This window comes from Neomonachus schauinslandi, chromosome 5 (genome assembly GCF_002201575.2).
Source record: "Neomonachus schauinslandi chromosome 5, ASM220157v2, whole genome shotgun sequence".
Classification (NCBI taxonomy): Eukaryota; Metazoa; Chordata; class Mammalia; order Carnivora; family Phocidae; genus Neomonachus; species Neomonachus schauinslandi.
The window spans coordinates 139,069,570-139,087,319 of NC_058407.1; the positions used below are offsets into that span (position 1 = coordinate 139,069,570).

Genomic DNA, 17,750 nt, shown 5'->3' on the forward strand with positions numbered 1-17,750 from the left:
TGCCAGGAGCAAGCTAGATTCCCACTCTCCCCAACACACGTCCCCAAGAAGTGAGCCAGGCAGCTCTGTTTTCTGCTGTTTATTTAGACAGCTGACAGCAGCTCCCTGCCCAGAACCCCCCCTCCCCACCTGCTGGAGCCCCAGCCTGGGCCACCCACTAAAGAGAAGCCAGGCGCACCCACCTGGGGAAGTGTCAGGGCATGACAGTTGGAAGGGGCCCCACACGCCCAGATGCCACCTTGGCCGATTCCCTCTGCCCGCCCGCATCACAACCGCTGGTTTTCGGCGTTAATTTTTTTTTTTTTTTTTTTAAGAAATGTCAGAGTTGTGCCCAACACACGTGGATCAGCAAACACAATAGAGGAGGCCAGTCAGTACTTTTTGGAAGAGAGAGAGAGAGAGAGAGAGAGGGCAAGAACGACCACACGACACAGCCTGGGACCATGAGCAGAAGCGTCCGCGGGAACTTGGATGGGGGAGGGCCCTGGGGAGGGAGGGTCAGGCACACCCTCACACGTGCCACACGCAGTCTGGCATGCACACCCTGCACCCACCGCTGTCACCTGGCTGGTGTGCCCACATTGCACTCACAGCTCCCCCAAAGCCCAGGCGCACCTCCCACCAGCACCCCGGGAGAGCAGGGAGCCCTCCCCACTAGCTCCACGGTGTGGAGGACACAGCCCAGCAGCAAGCAAGGCACATCCTTCGAGTTCTTCAGACACAGAGAAGTTAGGAGAAAGAGAGGGAGGGGAGGCCCTAGCGGAGCATGGACCCTCCCGGACCCCAGCCTCCTGTTTGTGCTACTGGGCTAGAGGTCCTGGACAGAGGGAGGGAAGGATGGACAGACAGACGGCCAGGGCCTCTAACAGCTTGTCTTGAGCTAGACTTCAGTGTCCTTACAGTTGGTAAATGGTTTTCTATAGAATCAATAATATTTTTTCTTTCTTTAAATATATATTTGTTAAAGTTATACCTTTTTGTTTCTTTGGGGAAATCTGCCTCAGCTCATTCCCAATAAATTAACACTCTCCATAGCTTATATTCTGGGGGGTACAGTGGGGCAGGGGCGCAACCCCAGCCCCAGCCCCTTGTGCTGCGCTGGAGCGGTGGGCGGAAGTCCCCAGTGGGCAGCTCTGTGCTGGGCATAGGCCTGTGCTCTGCCACAGATTGGGGAGGGGGCTAAAGCAGCTGCCCACCTCCCACCTCCCGCCCGGGCAGGCCCCACCTGGGCTCAGGGCAGGGGGCCGGGGCCGCCCCTCCTGCACCCGCAGCAGGCAGAGCCTGGCATGGGTGGGCGGGCGGCCCAGCAGTTATTGCACGGGGCGCAGCAGACAGGAACAGGCACCCACCGGGCAGCAGCGTTTACCCAGAGCCCTTGGGTCCCCTGGCCAGGCAGTCCTCCAGGCCGGCTGTCCGGCCTGGGCCCAGGGGCAGGAGTTGTGCTTGTGCAGGGGACGACTGGGCCGTCCCCTACTCCTGGCCCCCGTCGGCTGGCCGCCCTGCCCACTCGCGCTGCGCCCAGAGGTGCCCACCCTGAGGTAAAGGTCAGTGTGCGGGCCGGGGCCCCGGCGGCGCGGGCGGGCCCGACGTGCGCGGCCGCGTCACTCCAGCATGGCGTCCAGCTGGTCCGCCAGGTCGTCGAACATGCTGCCGATGTCGTCCAGTATGCTGCCGGCGCTCTTCTCCTCCGCGGACGAGGGGCTGGGGGCGGGTGCGGCGTGAGCGGGCAGCGCGGTGGCGGTGCACCCCGCCGCGACCCCTCCGCCCCCAGCCCAACCCCAGCCCCAGCACGGCTCGACCCCATCCCCGCCGCCCAGGGCCCCGCCCGGCACGACCCGACCCCGCCCCGCTGCCCCGAGTCCCTTGCCGTACGGCTCAACCCCAGCCCTCGCCCCACACTGCTCGACCCCATCCCTCTGCCCCATTCCACGAGGCCGGACCCCGCCCCCGCTGTCCCAGGCCCCACCCCGCACGACTCGACTCCGTATCCGCGGCCTACCCGCACCGCCCCGGGCCCCGCCCCGCACGACCCGCCCCCACCCCGCTGTCCTGGGTCCCGCCCCGCATGGCTCGACCCCCGCCCCCGCCTCTGCCCCCCGACGTCTCCGACCCCCTCCCGATGTCCCGCCCCACAGGGCCCCGCCCCGCACGACTCGTCCGGGGCCCCGCCCCCGCTGTCCCCGCCGCCCCGCCCTCGACTCCAGCCTGTGGAGCTGCAGCCTCGGAGCGCGCGCGGGCTAGAGCGGCGCGCTCGAAGCCCGCCCTGCACCTACCGTGCGCCCTGCGCGTCCTCCTGCCGGATCTTTTCTTCTACGGCTTGCAGCGCCGCCGCCAGGCACGCGCTAGTCTCCTCCAGCTTCTGCCTGGCGCTGTCTCCCGGCGAGGCGCCGTCGGGCGCGGCAGGGGACCCAGCTGCGGCTGCGGCTGCGGCTGCGCGCGGCGGCTTGGCGGGCACGTGCAGCGCGGGCGCGCCGGGGGACGGGGGTTTGGCGGGGCTGGCGCTTAGCGAGGGCGGCGTGCTGGCCGGCTTGGTGAGGGCGGCGGGCGGCTGGCGAGCCGGCGAGGGCGAGGGGGACGGGCTGGCACTGCCCGACTGCAGCCCCGCTGCGGCCTTGGCCGGCTTGGGCGCCGTGGGCGGCGGCGGCGGCTTGGGAGACACGGGCGGCGGCGTGCCGTGGGCGCGCTTCACCTCTGCGGGGAGGAGGAGACTCGCACCGGGGACGGAGACACCGCGGTCCGCACTGTGGGTCCGGCCGCGGCCCCGGCCCCAGCCCCCCTCTGCCCCGTCGACCCCAGGCTCCCCGCAGCCGCCAGGGGCGCGCTTCCCTATGCATACCTGCCCGCGTCATCGCTTCCAAACCCCTACCCCCGTCCCCCTTCAGGTGTGGCCTGCTGCAATCATTGGCCCTTGGGTTGATTGAATACCACAGGGCCTTTGCACCTCTGATCCTTCTGCTTGGAAGCCCGCTCCCTCCCTCTTGTGCTGAGGTCACTCTCCAGCCTGGTCAGAGTTCTCCATGACCTAGCATCGTGCACCTGTTCTCCCTCCACAGGTTTCTGTGCCTCCTTCACTGAGCAAGGGGACGTACGTCCGCCCTCCTCCCAGTTCTGGGCGGGCAGAGTTGTCCAGTGGGTGGGTGGGTGGATGAGAGGGTCTGAGGACACTTTCCCACCCCATTCCAGATGGCCTTGCTCAAATCCAAGAAGAGGAAAATCCCTCAGACCATGGAGTGGGAAGGGGCCCTTCCCCAGCTGGCTCCTGCACCTACCTGGGCTGCCAGGACCTGGCAGTGGCACCTTCTTGGAGGCAGGCGTGGGTGAGCCCTGGATCTTGGGCACAGGCTGAGCCAGCACGGGCTTGGGAGAGACTGGCGGCTTGGCTGGCTTCCGGGTATCGGTGTCCGGCGGGGGCAGGGGGGGAAGGTGCAGCAGGTCGGAGGGTGGGGGTTCTGCAGGTGGGGGTGGGGGGGGCAGTTCTGGGGGCCCAGCCTGCTCAGAGGTGGGTCTGCGGCGCACAGTGCCCGTGCCGTTCTGGTACACAGACAGTGGCGGTGGTGGCTCGGGACCTGCTTCCCGCTCCTTGGCCTTGGGCCGGCGCTTGACTGTGTCAGACTCAGTCAGGATGAACTTGACGTTCTCCTGCTGGCTCTGCTTGGCTCGGATGCGCCTTTTGAGCGTGGCACTGGCCTCCACCCTGGCCAGGGGCGGGCCCTCCGCACTTGCCTCACCCTTGGCTGGACCTCGAGACCGCTGCCGGGTGGCACCATCCTCCACAAAGTGGCCATGATCTGCAGGCCCCCCTGACTCCCCAGGCCCCCGGCGGGCAGTGGCCAGAAGTCCCGTGACCGGCCCGCTGAGTGTGCGGCGCCGGTTCACCACCTCACCGTCAGGCCCGATGGCTTCCTTGTGCTTCACTGAGGCCAAAACTGTGGCTACCCGGCCTGGCTCCGGGCTGGCAGGGTGAGGCGTGGGGTGGCCCTCTGGGGGCCTGCGAGCCGCTCGGCCCCCGCCCCCGATGGAGGACAGCTCTAGCATGGCTGCGATGCTCTTCACACTGCCGGCGCTGCCTGTGTCCACGCTGCCGGCCAGGTCACTAGCCCGCCGGCGCTGTGCCCGCACCCCCAGCCGGCCCTCCTCGGTCCCAGCCCCCTCCGTCTCAGCATCCGGCACCGACTCGTCGGCCAGGTTGGCGCTGGCCATGGCGGAGCTGGAGCGCTTGGGAGGGGGCGGGGGCGGCCCCTTCTTTCGGGGCCGCACGGCAAAGGACTGGCTGCGGTTGACATTCTTGTCGGTGCCGGCAGGCGCTCGCACCGAGTGGCTCCGGCCCACACGCCGCTGGACGGTGGCATAGGGCCCCGCGGCAGCTGGCACCAACAGCTCGTCCCGCTCTGGCTCACTGTCGGATGCTGCATAGCGATTCAGGCTGTGGGCTCGCTTCTTGGGCCGCCCCGGCTCCATGTCGGCCTCCGGAGGCAGGCACAGCGTGGGCACGGGTGGAGGCGCGGCCGCAGGTGCGGGCCCGGGGGCAGCTGGCCCTGCATCGCTCTCCACGGGCTGGGGTAGCACGTAGGCAAAGCCACGGTGCGTGGGTGACTGAGGCAGCGAACGGGGTGACATGGGTCGCTCTGTTGGTGGCAGCAGCTGTGGGGTGGGCTTCACCTTGGCTGTGGCTGGGGTGGGACCATGAGGCCCCCCCAGGGCCTGAGGGGAGCCTGGCTGGGCTTTAGTGGGCGTCTGAGGGGGCGTGAAGTGGCCGGCACCTGGCGGAAGGACCTGCCGCGGTTTGCCCGGCACCGGGGGCACACTGGCCCGCTTGACACTGTGGCCGTGGCGGCTGGACCGGGTCTCCTTGGGTGGGGTGCCGGGGGCTGGCCCCTCATCCAGCAGGTACTCCTGGCTTCGTGACATCGGGCTGCTAGGCCCGGGGGGCCCATCACCCAGCAGCTCCTGAGAGCTGCTCATGTGCCGAGCCTGTCCTCCCAGGCTGGGCTCCTGCCGTATGGAGGCCCTCGGCGTCGGGGGCAGGTGGTTGGAGGGCTTCTCGGCAGTGGTGGCGGCGGTGGCCCCCTCTGCTGGGCCAGTCATGGCAGCCTGCAGCTCGCCACTGAGCTCGCTGTCCTGGAAGGTGGTCATCTTAGGAGACAGGCACTCAGCGGGGGCTGGCTCAGGCGGGGTTGGCGACTCAATGGCCATCACTTCGAGTGACTGTGGGGCCTTCCGGCGCAGGGGTCCCCCCTCGTACTTGGCATACTCTGCCTTCTGCAGCTCCGCCAGTTTCCTCACTGCCAGCATCAGCTTCTTCTGGTGTCCTGCGTGGGGCATGGGGCAGGTCAGGCCCGGGAGGGGAGCAGGGACCGGGAGACAGAGGGGGCCGGGGCCAGCACCTCACCCAGCTTAGTGATGCCGATCTCCTGCAGGTCCTCCCAGGTGATGTCGGTGATGAAGTCGATGTTCTCGTAGCCATTGTCCACCAGCACCTTGTAGTACTGGGCCAGGCCGATCATGGACAGCCACACCGCCAGGTTCGCCTGGGGAGCAAGAGGACACAGAGGGCAGCCTGAGCTGGCTGGCCACACCCTGCTCGCTGTTCAGAGCTTTCAGGGGTAGGGGCACCGGGCCAGCCTGGCACAGACAGACAGAAGGACAAATGGACAGGCCAGAGGTGTCAGCTTTGGAGACAGCGCAACCTCAGTAGGAGCCCAAGGCCAGCTCACACGCCTGTGCGAACACACGCAAACACACACACACACAGGGACGACCCTATCCTCAGGACACCGTTTGGGGGAGGGGAGGAACGAGCTTCCTCACCTGCCGAGGCAGCCACGGGGACAGCACCCAGGGGGACACGGCTGGCAACGTCACAGACACAGACACGCGGCGCCACCGGCCCGATACACACATCCACGCAGCCTGCATCCTGGCCATACACGGGCACCCACACCCTCCACGTCGTGCTCACGCCCACTTGCACACCACATTGGGCACAGGTCACGTAGCCACAGCACACACGCATGTAACTACCCATGATGTTCTTCACCCAGAACCACCTGTCCACACTCGCGGCTGGATATCACTCACCCACCAACACACAGCACATGTGGTCACCCCCAGGTGCACAGAGCCACATGCGGCCCACGGGACAGGGATGTGCTCATTGGGAGCACCCCTGAGCCGCTGCCTGAGTGGGCTGAGCCGGGCCAGGCGAGCAGGACCCCACGCGTCACCAACCCACAGCCCTGGGCGCCTTGGGTGACGGTGGGGTCTCTCCTGAAGCTCGGCACGAGGCTCCCAGGCAGTGTAGATGCAACCGGCCTCGGGCCCACCTTACCTAGGCCCAGACCCTGTCGCACTGCGCCAGTGACTGTGGGTGACGGCACAGCCCGCGGTCTGCGTGGGTGTCCGCTGTCCACACAGCCAGCACGTGCCCTGGAAGTGTGGGTGTGTGCATGCGGTCGGCAACAGGCGCCTTGACTAGATGTGGTGCACGCATGCGGTCTGTGTACACGAAGCAGACACACATCCTCCCCACGCACGGGCCTGGATGCGTGCCAGCCCTTCCCGTCCACATGGAGTCCCCTATGGCGTCTGGGTGCCTACGCGGTGGGCGGTGCTGCGGAGTGCTGGCTGGTGTGCCTGCCGTGGCCACCCTAGGGTGCAGGGGTCCTGGTACTGCAGAGGGGCCCCCTCGTGGCTTCAGGCCCTTGCCCTGACAGGCCCCAGCCCCTGCCCCAGGAAGGCCGGCCCCAGTGCCCAGGACGGACAAATGGAGGCCGTCCTCTGTATTCTCCCTGGAGCCCCAGAGAGCGGGTGAGGGCAGTAGCCAGGGAGGCAGTCAGTCAGTCTGTCTGACCACCCCGGGCACAGCCCCTGGGGTGCAGGGAGCCTTACGGGTTTGTGCTCAGGCAGCCAGTCGGGGAGGCTCAAGCTGCTGATCTCCGCAGTGATCTTCTTCCGGTGGCCCGGCTTGGTGACCCCAATGGCCGTGAGGTCCTAGTTGGAGGAGAGGCCCGTGAGCGGGAGGCTGGGGGCCCAGCTCGGTCACGGCTGGCGGCCAGCCTCTGGGCAGCTCACCTCCGGGGTCATGCGGCTGATGGTGGGCAGGTCGTAGCCGGCGCTGATGAAATTGGGGGCGTAGAGCTGCAGCTGGAACGTGGCGAGCCACTGGCTCACGGCCTCGGCACTCTGGAAGACACAAGGCAGCCGCTGCAGGCTCGCCGCCCGCTCGCCCACCAGCTGTGCACCCCGGCCACCGAGCCGGCTCCTCCTCTGCTCAGCCGCTCAGTCCGCCGTCCGCTGGTCCCCCTTAGGCCAGGCCCAGGGCAGCCTGGCCCCGGCATTCCTCCTCATGCTGTGCTCCCGGACGCCACCGAGGCGAGCTCCGTCGGCCGTCCGGCCTCCTGCCGCGGTCTCCATCAGAAGGGTCCAGCTGCCGTCCGATCCACAGGCTTCCCTGCCCATCCCCCCGTTCCTGCGCCAGGGACACCCTGCAGCGGCCCCACGTGAGGGGCTTGGGGGGCTCAGCAATGCGGCCGCGCAGCGCAGCCCCTCCACTCCTGCGCGGGTGGGCTCTGTCCAGAGGTGTGCGGGAGGAACAGCCCCCGCTCGCACCTTCCCGGCACACAGGGCCCTTCTCACCCCCCCACACACCTGGGCTTGCCTCACACCCAGGCCTCCTCCACACACACACACACACACACACACAAGCGCACGTGCCCGGCTCGCCGTCACCACCCACACACAGGTGCATCCCCTGCTCACCTCACGCCCACGTCACACTTCCCGGTCGCACCAGCTCACACACACAACCCACACAATAGACAACACCTACACACACAGACTGACAGACGGACAGAAGTACGGGCCTGGCCTATCAAGGGCCCCCCTCCACGCTGTGGCCAGACCCAGCAGGCTGCCCGGGAGCCCCTCCCCGCAGCCAGCCCGGGCCCTGTACCTTGCCCTCCGATGCCGGCTCCAGCTTCCTGGGCAACTGTTCCCCATACACCTGCCCAGCGTGGGCCGCTGGAGGCTGGGCCCGGGCCGCACCTGGGGACGAGAGGGTGTGGTGGGGCAGGGGCTGCTCGCTGCGGAGGGGCCACCTCCTGGCCAGGGGCTGCTCTTACCTGTGGAGCCCTCTGGAGGCTTGACAGGGCTTTCCCCGGGGCTGGACTCGGAGACAGACTTCTGGGAGAGCACTGTTGCCAGGAGCTACAACCCAGACAGGCAGGCTGGCCAGCGCTGCTCTGTGCCCCAGCCCCCCCGGCCCTGCCCCCCAGACCACCTACCTTGACCCCTTCGGAGCCTGCGTGCAGGGTGTGGCCCCCACTACCTCTTGCACCGGCCACGCCGCTCACGCTGCCGCTGCGATCCCCACCTGCCACCATGAGGGAGCTCCGTCAGCCGGTGATGGCCCGGCCCGAGCCCAGGAGATGCCTCATGGAAGTACTGCGGCCCTGACCTCCAGAGCTTCCCCACTCACCTGCAAAAGGCTTCCTCAGCACCCAGATCTCCTCGGGGGGCACGGAGGGCCCTGATGAGCTGCCCGCCTGCGATGGGCTTGGTTCGGCACCTGCTCGAGAACCTGCAGGCCAAGCACAGCCTCCCTGAATCTTGGACCAGCCAGGCGTGGGGGCCTGACACGGCAAGGGGGCACCCCTGGCCTGGCCCCAGAGCCTGGGCAGAGCAGAGGCCCCTCAGGTCAGCACTGCAGCCTCATCTGGCCCCGGCTGTCTCCAGGGAGCTGAGAGAGCCTCAGAAGACCCTTCCCCGCCCTATGCATTTCAGAGCAGGAGACCATGGCAAGAGGGCCCAGGCCAGGCCATCCTGCCAGTGGCCCTGTGGCCCTGGGTGGGGTGTGGGGAGCAGGGAGAGACATGAGGTCCCCAAAAGCTTAGATGACCCTGGGTGGGCTGGCCATGCTTTCTCACTGGCCCCCCTCTGTCCCTTCACCTCACCCGTCGATCTCCACGTCCTCTCTAGGAGGTAAGCCATCTCACTGACCCCTGTCTGAAAGCAATCCATGCCTTGTGGCCTTGCCCTGTACCCCCCTTCCTCAGTCTGTGCCAGCCCTGTATGCTGGCCTCCTTTAGGACCCCGGCACCTCATGCGTTCTTCTGTCCTGGTGCCTTTGTGTAGGTCATTCCTGCTGTCTGGATGTTCTGCCCGGGGCCAGCCCCTCCCACTTCCTAGTGCCTTCTCCGACCACCCTGTCTAAAAAGCAGATCTCTCTGCAACCGATGGATCACTAAATGGTACCCCGAAACTAATAACAATAAATAAAAAGCAGGTCTCCGTCCATGTTGTCCACGGCACCAGTTGGCACATTTGCTTGCGTATTTACTTCACTGCCCCCTGCTCCCCTCCCTCCCTCGGGGTGAGCTTGAGGCACGAATGCCGTGCATCTGGGTCACCATCTATTCCTGGCGGCTGGTGCATACCGCCTATTAAATAAAGGAGGGAACCGGTGTGGGCACGCTGATGAGACAGCTGGCAGGACCCCACTCAGGACCCCACACCCAGCAGTGGCCTCGCCACCCAACACAAACGCGCTTGCTTCCTTCTGGTCCCCAAACCAGGCCCGGGTGGGACTTGCCTGCTCGCTTCACAATGGCCTCGCCCAGGGAGGATGGAAAGTAGCCCACCCGGTCGTTGCCTGTCCGGTTGTCATGGATACAGCCCTTCCACCGGCCATCCGGATGCTGCTCGAGGACCTGGCCAGATGAGATGGGGGAGCATGCTCAGGGAGACATCCCTCCAGGTCCAGGTCAAGTGGGTGGTTGACCTGGGCCTCCCGCCCCGACCCCCAGACTCCCCAGTTGCTGCGCGGGGCGGCTGTGGGGTGAGCGCCCGGGGTCCGCCCATCCTTGCCCCGGCAGACCCAGGCTGGCCTTACCGTGATGATGTCCCCAGCTTTCACGTTGAGGCTGGTCAGGTCGTAATTGTTGCAATAATCCTTGGTTGCCCGGACCTGCAGGGCCGCTGAAGCCTCTGGGGACACAGGAGGCAGACCCCCCCCCAGTCCTGTGTGCTGACCTGGCCTAGCCGCCCCCCCCCCACCCCTCCTGGGTCCCCCGCCCCAGCCCCAGCCCCACCTCGCAGCAGTTGCTTGATCTCCTTGCTGGCCTGGGATGTGGTGAACTGGTGCACGATGTCCAGGGCCGTCTGGCTGTAGGTGTTCCTCACGTGGGCATTAATCCCACTCTGTATGTGCCAGAGGGTGCAGCCTGTCAGGAGGCCCCACGCTCCCACCGGGCCCCGCCCCCTCGGCCCCCTGACTCACATCCAGCAGTAGCCGCACCACTTCTGTCTTCCCACAGAGTGCGGCCTCGTGCAGGGCTGTGCCGGCCTTGGTCTGGCGATTAATGTCAATGCCGGCTTGGAGGAGGAGTCTGGAAGGCGGACGGCGGGCCGGAGTAGGAGCCCTTACAGCAGGAGCCTCCCACCCCATCCCCCTGCTGGGCCCCCATTCCCAGGCGCCCCCCACAACGTGGTGTCTGACGTGACCGAGCGTTTGTGGAAGAGCTAGGCACCCCCCCCCCCGCAGACGGTAATAGCTGTCGGGGTCATCCTAGCGTAGCTGCTGCCAGGATACCCGCTTCACAGACGGGAGAACTGAGTCTCAGAGATGCTAAGTGTCTCCACAAGGCCACCCAGCAAGAGGCGGGGCCCCCACAGAGCCCAGGCCTAGGGCTGGACAAGTCCACTCCCCAGCCCCCAGCCCCGCAGCATAGCCTCTCCGGGTAGGGGCGGCCACTGACCACATGCCACGGCTGATGATGCAGCCGGAGCAGGAAGCCCGCAGCCGGGTCCCCCTCCTCTCCCCCGCCACAGCCATACCTGATGATGTCAATGTGGCCATTCTTGGCCGCCAGGTGCAAGGGGCTGGTGCCATTGGGGTCGGTGGTATCCCCCGGCCGAGGCTCCAGCAAGGCCGCACACATGTTGCTACTCAGGAGCAACTGGACCACCTTGAGGGAGGGGTCAGAGAAGGGGGGCCGAAGTGGGGTGGGAGGTCACAGGTGTGTCTCCCCACTGCCCCCCTCCTGGGGGGGCAGCCGGAGCAGATGGAGTCCCACTCAGCTCTCTGGGGAGACTTACCCCAACGCGGCCGAACTCACAGGCCAGGTCCAGGGGCGTCTTCCCCGAGTTGTCCACCATGCACGGGTTGGACTGGTGCTGCAGCAACATCTCGGACTGTGGGGCCACGGGACGCGGTCAGCCCCCAGGGCGGCTGCTGGGCTCGCGCCGCCCCGGCGCCCTGCCCCTGGGGTGCTCCTTACCACATCATAGTGACCATGCTGGGCTGCCAGGTGCAGAGGGATGTGGCCCTCGTCAGATGGGATGTTCACCGCTGAGCCCGCCTTCAGCACCAGCTTCATGGGCTCCTTCCGGCCCTGCCAGGCCGCGTAGTGCAGCGGCCGCATGCCTGGGAGCGGGTGGGGGCGGGGGGGCCGTTGGGAGCTAGCCCTTGACCCCGCACCCAATCCGGGCCTGCAGGATGCTGATCCCAGGAAAACCTGTCTCGACCCAGACCAAGACTCTGGGCTGGGGCCTCCATCATGGGACTGTTTAGGTCTCTAGGGACTCCACCCCGGACCTCGACCCCCGCCCTGGCTCCGAGGTTCCTGGCGGGCCTTGCCTTTGTTGTCCTTGATGTCCACAGCAGCCTGGGCCTCCAGCAGCAGGGTGATCAGTTCTGTGTTGCCATTCAGTGCCGCGTGGTGCAGGGCAGAGAAGCTGGGGCAGGCGACGGGTATGAATGGGCAAGGAGCCAGGCAACCCGGCCTTCCACAGGAGCCCCCCCGCCGCACCCCATGCCATCCTGGTGCTCCCCGTCTGAGAACTCACCCATCGGGGTCCTGAAAGTTGACATTGATCTTCTTGGTGGAGCCCAGGAGCTCTAGGGGGGTGGGAGAGAGACAGTGAGGCAGTCCAACCCCGGCAGGCTCGGAGCCAAAGCTGTCTTAAATCTTTCATCAAGAAACATGCCTTCATTCATTCAACTCTGTCCCCTGCACTCAGCTCCAGGTACCAGCTTTTGGACCCCGGTTTTCCACCGAACTAAGGTGTTGCAAGTTCACAGAGCCAAGGGCTCCGGGCCCGTCCCCATGCGGGGACGGAAGCCAGAGCTGCACACCCACACAGGCACACACACATGTGCACATGCACCCCCTCCTCGGGGACGCTGGCAAAGCACCTGCTGATGGCGGGAGGGAGAGAGCCGGCACAATCTGTTTCTCAGAAGGACCCAGATGGGGCCGGGGGTGGCCTGGGAAGGCTGGAACACCCGGAAATTGGGGTATCTCTGGGGGAAGATCTGCATCTTCAGGGTGCAGCCTCCCCCCAGTCCCAGGCCTGGGCCTGCCCATGTGGATGAGTCCTGCCTGGAGAGGCAGGAAGGGCAGGCAGGCAAGTGGGCTGGTGCCCCTGAGTGACCACACAAGAAAGGCCACCACATCTCCGCAGGCCCATTTGGGTCCTGGGATCAGCCCACCCGAAGCCGAGGGGCCCAAGCCCTCTGTTTGGGGCCCCAGTTTCCTCCTGGGCCTCCCCGGTCCTGGCCTCCACCAGCTGACTGCTGGAGGAGGGGAGCCCACCAACGCCCTCCCTGTGGGCTCGGGGCCAGCCGGACTCAGGCCAAGCCCCTGCCTGTCTGGGCCATGGTTACATAACCCATTTGTGGGTCAGTCACTCTGTGAGGGAAGGACTGGCAGGACAGAAGCCCCTTTGTCCAGGCCCAGGACAGGGGTGGGGGCGGGGGTCCCTGACAGCAGGAACCCAAGGGAGTCGAGTCACAGAGGGGCTGCTCCAGGACCCGCTTGGCGACCCACAGCATCCAGGGCTGCTCTGGACTCGGCTCTCAGCTGCTGGATGCAGGGTGTGAGGCCCCGATGGCCCACAAAGCTCACGAAGGCAGATGGACCCAAGTCCAAACTCTCACTGGGCTCTTACTAGCCCTATGGCCTTGGCCTTGAGCTCAAAGGGGGCTAAGGGGGCCAGGCTCATAGGCCTTAGGGCGTGTCCACCCTTAAAGCAAGAAGGGCCTGGCACAGAGTCAGTCAATAAGCGGCAGTTACTAATATTAGCTCTGTGGGAATCCCACCCCCACCCTCTGCAGCGAGGGGCTCCTCCTGCATAGAGTGGAGTGGAGGCATTACACGGCCCCACTCTTGCCCCTCTGCTCAACACTTTGCTGGCCCTGACGTCCATCTAAGGTGGCAGCAACACCACCCTTCCCTCCATGGTCCAGGCCAAAACCTCAGAGTCAGCCCCAAGTACCTTATAGCGCCTCCATCAGCAAATCCTATTGGTTCTACGTTCAAGACCATCCCAAAGCACACTCGGAATCCTACCACTTCCCACCACTGCCATGTCCCCACCCTGACCAGGCCAGCATCTCTCGAAGGATCGCTGCCATCACTTCCCTACTGGCATCCCCGCTTCCACCCTGCCCCTGGGTCTGTCCTCCATACCACTGAGGTCAGGGGGACCCTGTGAGAACATGAGTCAGATCCCACCGCCACCGCTCCTCTCCCGAAGACCCTCCAACAGCGCCTGTGTCACTGGGGCTGAGGGCCAGCACTGGACAATGGTCCACAAGACACAGCCCTCCTGCTTCACTTTCTCATCACCCCTGTTCCAGCCACATAAGTCTCCTTGATGATGCTCCCACACACCGGCCGCCCCTGCCACAGGGCCTTTGCACATGCTGTGTATATGTGAGGGGTGCAGTTCTTCCCCCGGTTATCTCCATGACTCCCTCCCTCACGTTCTTCAGGACTTTATCCATATGTCACCTGCTCAGAGGAGCACCGCTGGGCTCCCCATCTAGAACAGCAACCCCATCCTGTCCTGTGTCTGTTGTATTTCTCTCTCTAGCTCCTATCACTACTATTTATCTTGGTTGTTGTCCATCTCCATCACTAAAGTACAAGCTCCAAAAGGATGAGGGTTTTTTTAATCTGTTTTGCTCACTGCTCTATCCTTGGTGGCTGAAACAGAGCCGGGCACCTATGAGGTGCTGGGTAAGCTGGCGACCCCCCCCCCCACTGCTGTCCTGTAGCATCCCCTCCCCCAACCAGGGCCACGCTCAGGATGTTCTCCCCCTCGGAACACTCTGCCCAGCTCTGATGTTTCCTGCCCCTTCTTGTTAGTTCCAGGGGAGCCAGGTCTCCCCCGCCCCCAGCCTGGCCACACCTGCAGGCACTGACATTTTAGAAGGGCTAGAGATCAAGACCCAGGACCTGGCACAGACACCAGTGGGGAGGGGGAGTCTCCACCCAGAAGACTACTCCCTATAGAAGGAGGGGGTCTTGTGAGGTCATCTCCCACGTCCCCCATCCCCGCTGCAGTTGCCCTCAGAGGAGAAAGTAGCTGGAAGGGGTAGAGGAGAGCCTGAGATCTTGCAGCACCCCCCGATTCGCAAGGGGGACCGAGGGCTCCCAGGGAGGTCGCACACTGGAAGCCCACCTGGTGCCAGGGAGGCAGCCCCTCACAGAGACAGGTACTCTGAATAAAGCTGGAGCAGGCATGGCCAGAGGGGCCTGGGCAGGGAGGGGGAAAGGGGGCATCGGTGCAACAAGTGGGGACCAAGATGAAGGCCCCAGAAACTCCTCCCAGGAGCCCCCTTTCTCTTTTCCCCAAGGGCACTCAGTCCTGCAGCTCCCACGTGGGTCATGGGCATAATAGACTTCATCACCACCCTACCCCATGTCGTGGGCTCTTCCAGCTCCTGTCACTCAGTCCTCTAACTGCTTTCCTGGGACCATCCCTGCTCTTGGGTCAGCCCCAAACTCCAGGTGGCAGAGGCCTTGGGGAAGCCAGCCTTAGTCCCTCTCCCACCCTACCCTTGGGGCCTCCCTCCACCCCCTACTCAGAGGCTCCTCCAACCACAGAAACCACTGGTCTGCCGGCCCCACAGAGCCACGTCTGTCCCCTGTAGGGATGTGGTCCTGGCCTCTGGTGGCAGCACAGGGCAGGGCACTCCCTCAGCCTCCCCAGGGCAGGCAGGGAGCTCTGGGCCAGACGCTGCAAGGGAAGTATTAGTGGGCCAAGGTGAGAGGACGCAGGCTTACTGGCCTGTAGTCTTCAGTGAATTTGGGGAAGGGGACGTGGGGCCAGAAGGAAGGGCAGATGTCCCCTGCTCAGCAGAAGGCCCTCCCCACCCTGGCAAGCTCCCTCCAGAGCAGTGTCTCCTTCCTCTCAAGGACAGGGGCCGAGGGTCCCGGTGCCTGAGCATGCATGCCAGGGGAGGCTCCCTTCGAGGCAGGATGGCACGGCTGACAGACCCCAGGGCGACACTCAGGGCTTGGGGTGGAGGGAAGGTGCCAGCAGGGGGTGGAGGTCATGGAAACAAGGGTTATGGGAAGACCTCCGGAGTCGGGCGGGGCGGCTGGGGCCTGAGAGAGCACCGCTGGATGCCCCCCACCCCATGGCCCAAACTCCAGCTGTACTTTGCTGAATCAAAATACATCTTACTCCAAAGCAGGCCAGCGTTGCCATGACAACCAAGCTAATTCATGGAGGGATTTCTCTGTCTGATTTATTATGCCCGCCCCTGTGAGTCAGAGAGCTCAGATACGGGGGCCTGGGCAGGTGTCTCTCCCAGAAAGCAGACCAGGAAGGCACAAATGCAAAGTTCCAGGTGGACACCCAGGTAGAGGGGCGAGTCCCCGCACCTCCTCTGGATGGCCAAATCTGATGCCCCACTTCCCTGGAAGCCCATCCTGGGCTGCCTTCGGAAACAATCATAGTTAGCACTTCCTGAGCACTTATGAAGTGCCCGGGCTTCCCGCTGTTCTTCCAACAATGCTATGAGCCAGGAACCGCCTATGTCCCCATCTTACAGATGAGGAGACTGAGGCCTGGAGAGCTGGAGTCCTCGGTGCCCAAGGTCACCTGGCCACTAGGTGGAAACCTTTACCTAGCCTTCCACCTCTCAATCCGTCCTCTGCCTGGAAGCCCTCCCTTTCTGAGCCCTGAGGCCCTGAAGCCCGCCCCAACTGGCAGACCATCCCTGGGCCTTGGGTGTGGAAGGCAGAGCCAGCCTGTATATGTGATCCTGCAAGGCTCTCTAACTGCACGGAGCAGACGCGGCTGCAGCGGGAGGAGGTCTTCCTGCCCCCACCACCAGCCCCAAGGCCCGCTCAGTTCTCAGCAGGCTTCCTGGAGAAAGGGGAGGGGCCTCCCTGGGTTACCTCCAGTCTCTGGGGTGGGGTGGGGAGTGGGGGACCCAGACCCCACGTGCCATCCTGCGGAGCCCTGCCCGCGCCCGCACAGGTGCCCCGACACACTGACACGGCCATACGTGTGCAGCCGCACACGCAGCTGGTCCACACACCCATCCATCCATCTCCAGTGGCCCCCGGGGAGGCTCTGGGATGAGCTGGGATGAGTGCTGGGATCAGGGCTCCAAGCTCCCAACCCTTCCCAGGGGCCCTCACAGCGCAAGCTCAGGATGGCTAGTGGTAGCCTTCTCCCCCCCTCCCCAGCCCCTTTCCCAGCAGGGAAGCCAGAGGGGACCAGGGTCCGTGGCAGGGTCTGCACCTGCCTGGAGCACAGCCTGCCCTGGGCTGGGCGACCTTGGGCTTCTGCTCTCCCATGAGTAAATGGCCCCCAGCCGGCCATGCCTGGGCAGCCACACCCCCAGCATGGTCCTGCCCCCCATTTCCTGCAAAGCGTGTTATTAAACATGGGGCGGGGAGGGGGTCTGACAGGAACCGGCAGCCCTGTGGTCGCCCCTCACTGCCCGGGCCCCCTCCCTCTCTCCACGGTGGGGAAGGGGGGGCGGCATCCGCCTCGCCCTTTGACGGTCCAGCAGAGCCCTCCAGCTGTCAGCCCGTAGCCTGGGAAGGGAGGGGGACGCCCGCGGCCAGGTGCCGGCTCGGGGGCTTGGGGGACGGCCGGGCGCTCGGTGCCGCCCCTCCTCCGGCGCTGGGGGCGGGGGTGCGGACAGAGGGTCTGGGCGCTGCTGGCCCCGCCCCGCCCCCGGGGACCCGACAGCATCCCCCCCCACCCTCGCCGCCGCGCGCCAGGAGGGGTGGGGGGCCGGCGCCCGCGGTGGCCCCCGCCCGCCCGCGCCCCCCGCACTCACTGGCCTTCCCGGGCCGCGGCCTCTGCAGCAGCCTCTGCGCGGTCCCCACGTCCTCCGCCTTCACCGCCTGCACCAGCTCTTGCTCCTTCCCCATGGCGCGGCCCGGCCGCAGCGACGCGGCTGCGCTCCGTGCGCTCGGCGCGGCTCAGAGGCGGCGGCGGCGGCCCCGCGGCCCCGGCCGCATCCTCTTGCCTCCCCCGCCGCCTCCTCCGCCACCCGCGCCCCGCGCCGTCCTCGGGCTCGGGCTCGGGTTCGGGCTCGGGCTCGGGCTCGGGCTCCCGGCGCCGAGGGGCGGGGAGCGCGTCACGGGCGGGGGGCGGCCCAGGGCGGGGGCGCGGCACCTGGCACCGCCTCCCGGACGCCTGGGTCCCCCTCCTGCGGCCGCTGACCTCCGTCCGCCCGCGCCGGCCGCGCTCCCGGCTCCTTGGCTCCGCCCCTACATCGGGCCCCGTGCTCCCGAGACGCCCCCTCCCCACGTGCGGGCCGCGCCGGCCCGGCCGGCCTCTGCGGAGAGTCGGCGGCCCGGGGCGACCGCCAGGGGCTGGGGACGGCAGCCGCGGGGGTGGGGGCTGGACACTGAGCCCCGGCACGGCGGCGGCGCGAGGCTGAGCCTGAGAGAGGCTTCCAGAGGCTGCGGGACCCAAGGGGGGAGGGACTCGGA

General features: G+C 66.1%; 1 protein-coding gene across 1 annotated transcript; it reads right to left on the reverse strand.

Moving 5' to 3' along the window:
- Positions 1–1,601: 1,601 nt before the first annotated feature.
- On the reverse strand, positions 1,602–17,183 carry CASKIN1 (CASK interacting protein 1). The gene is made up of 20 exons (XM_021698040.1): positions 17,090–17,183; positions 11,845–11,896; positions 11,636–11,733; positions 11,277–11,422; positions 11,095–11,190; positions 10,834–10,964; positions 10,277–10,385; positions 10,089–10,197; positions 9,890–9,984; positions 9,590–9,707; positions 8,477–8,578; positions 8,283–8,371; positions 8,121–8,205; positions 7,952–8,043; positions 7,072–7,182; positions 6,889–6,990; positions 5,390–5,528; positions 3,270–5,309; positions 2,274–2,691; positions 1,602–1,701 (listed from the first exon to the last, which is right to left on the reverse strand). The coding sequence occupies exons 1-20, from the start codon at positions 17,181–17,183 to the stop codon at positions 1,602–1,604; spliced, it is 4,326 nt and encodes a 1,441-aa protein (XP_021553715.1).
- Positions 17,184–17,750: the final 567 nt, after the last annotated feature.

Bases quoted from the DNA above. Each gene is read 5' to 3' on its own strand.
- CASKIN1 (XM_021698040.1), bottom strand. From the start codon at position 17,183: ATGGGGAAGGAGCAAGAGCTGGTGCAGGCGGTGAAGGCGGAGGACGTG. The intron at 11,897-17,089 runs GTGAGTGCGGGG...CCACCCCCCTAG, and splicing joins GCCGCGGCCCGGGAAGGCCA to AGCTCCTGGGCTCCACCAAG. The intron at 8,579-9,589 runs GCAAGTCCCACC...CTTGGCCTGCAG, and splicing joins GGCCATTGTGAAGCGAGCAG to GTTCTCGAGCAGGTGCCGAA.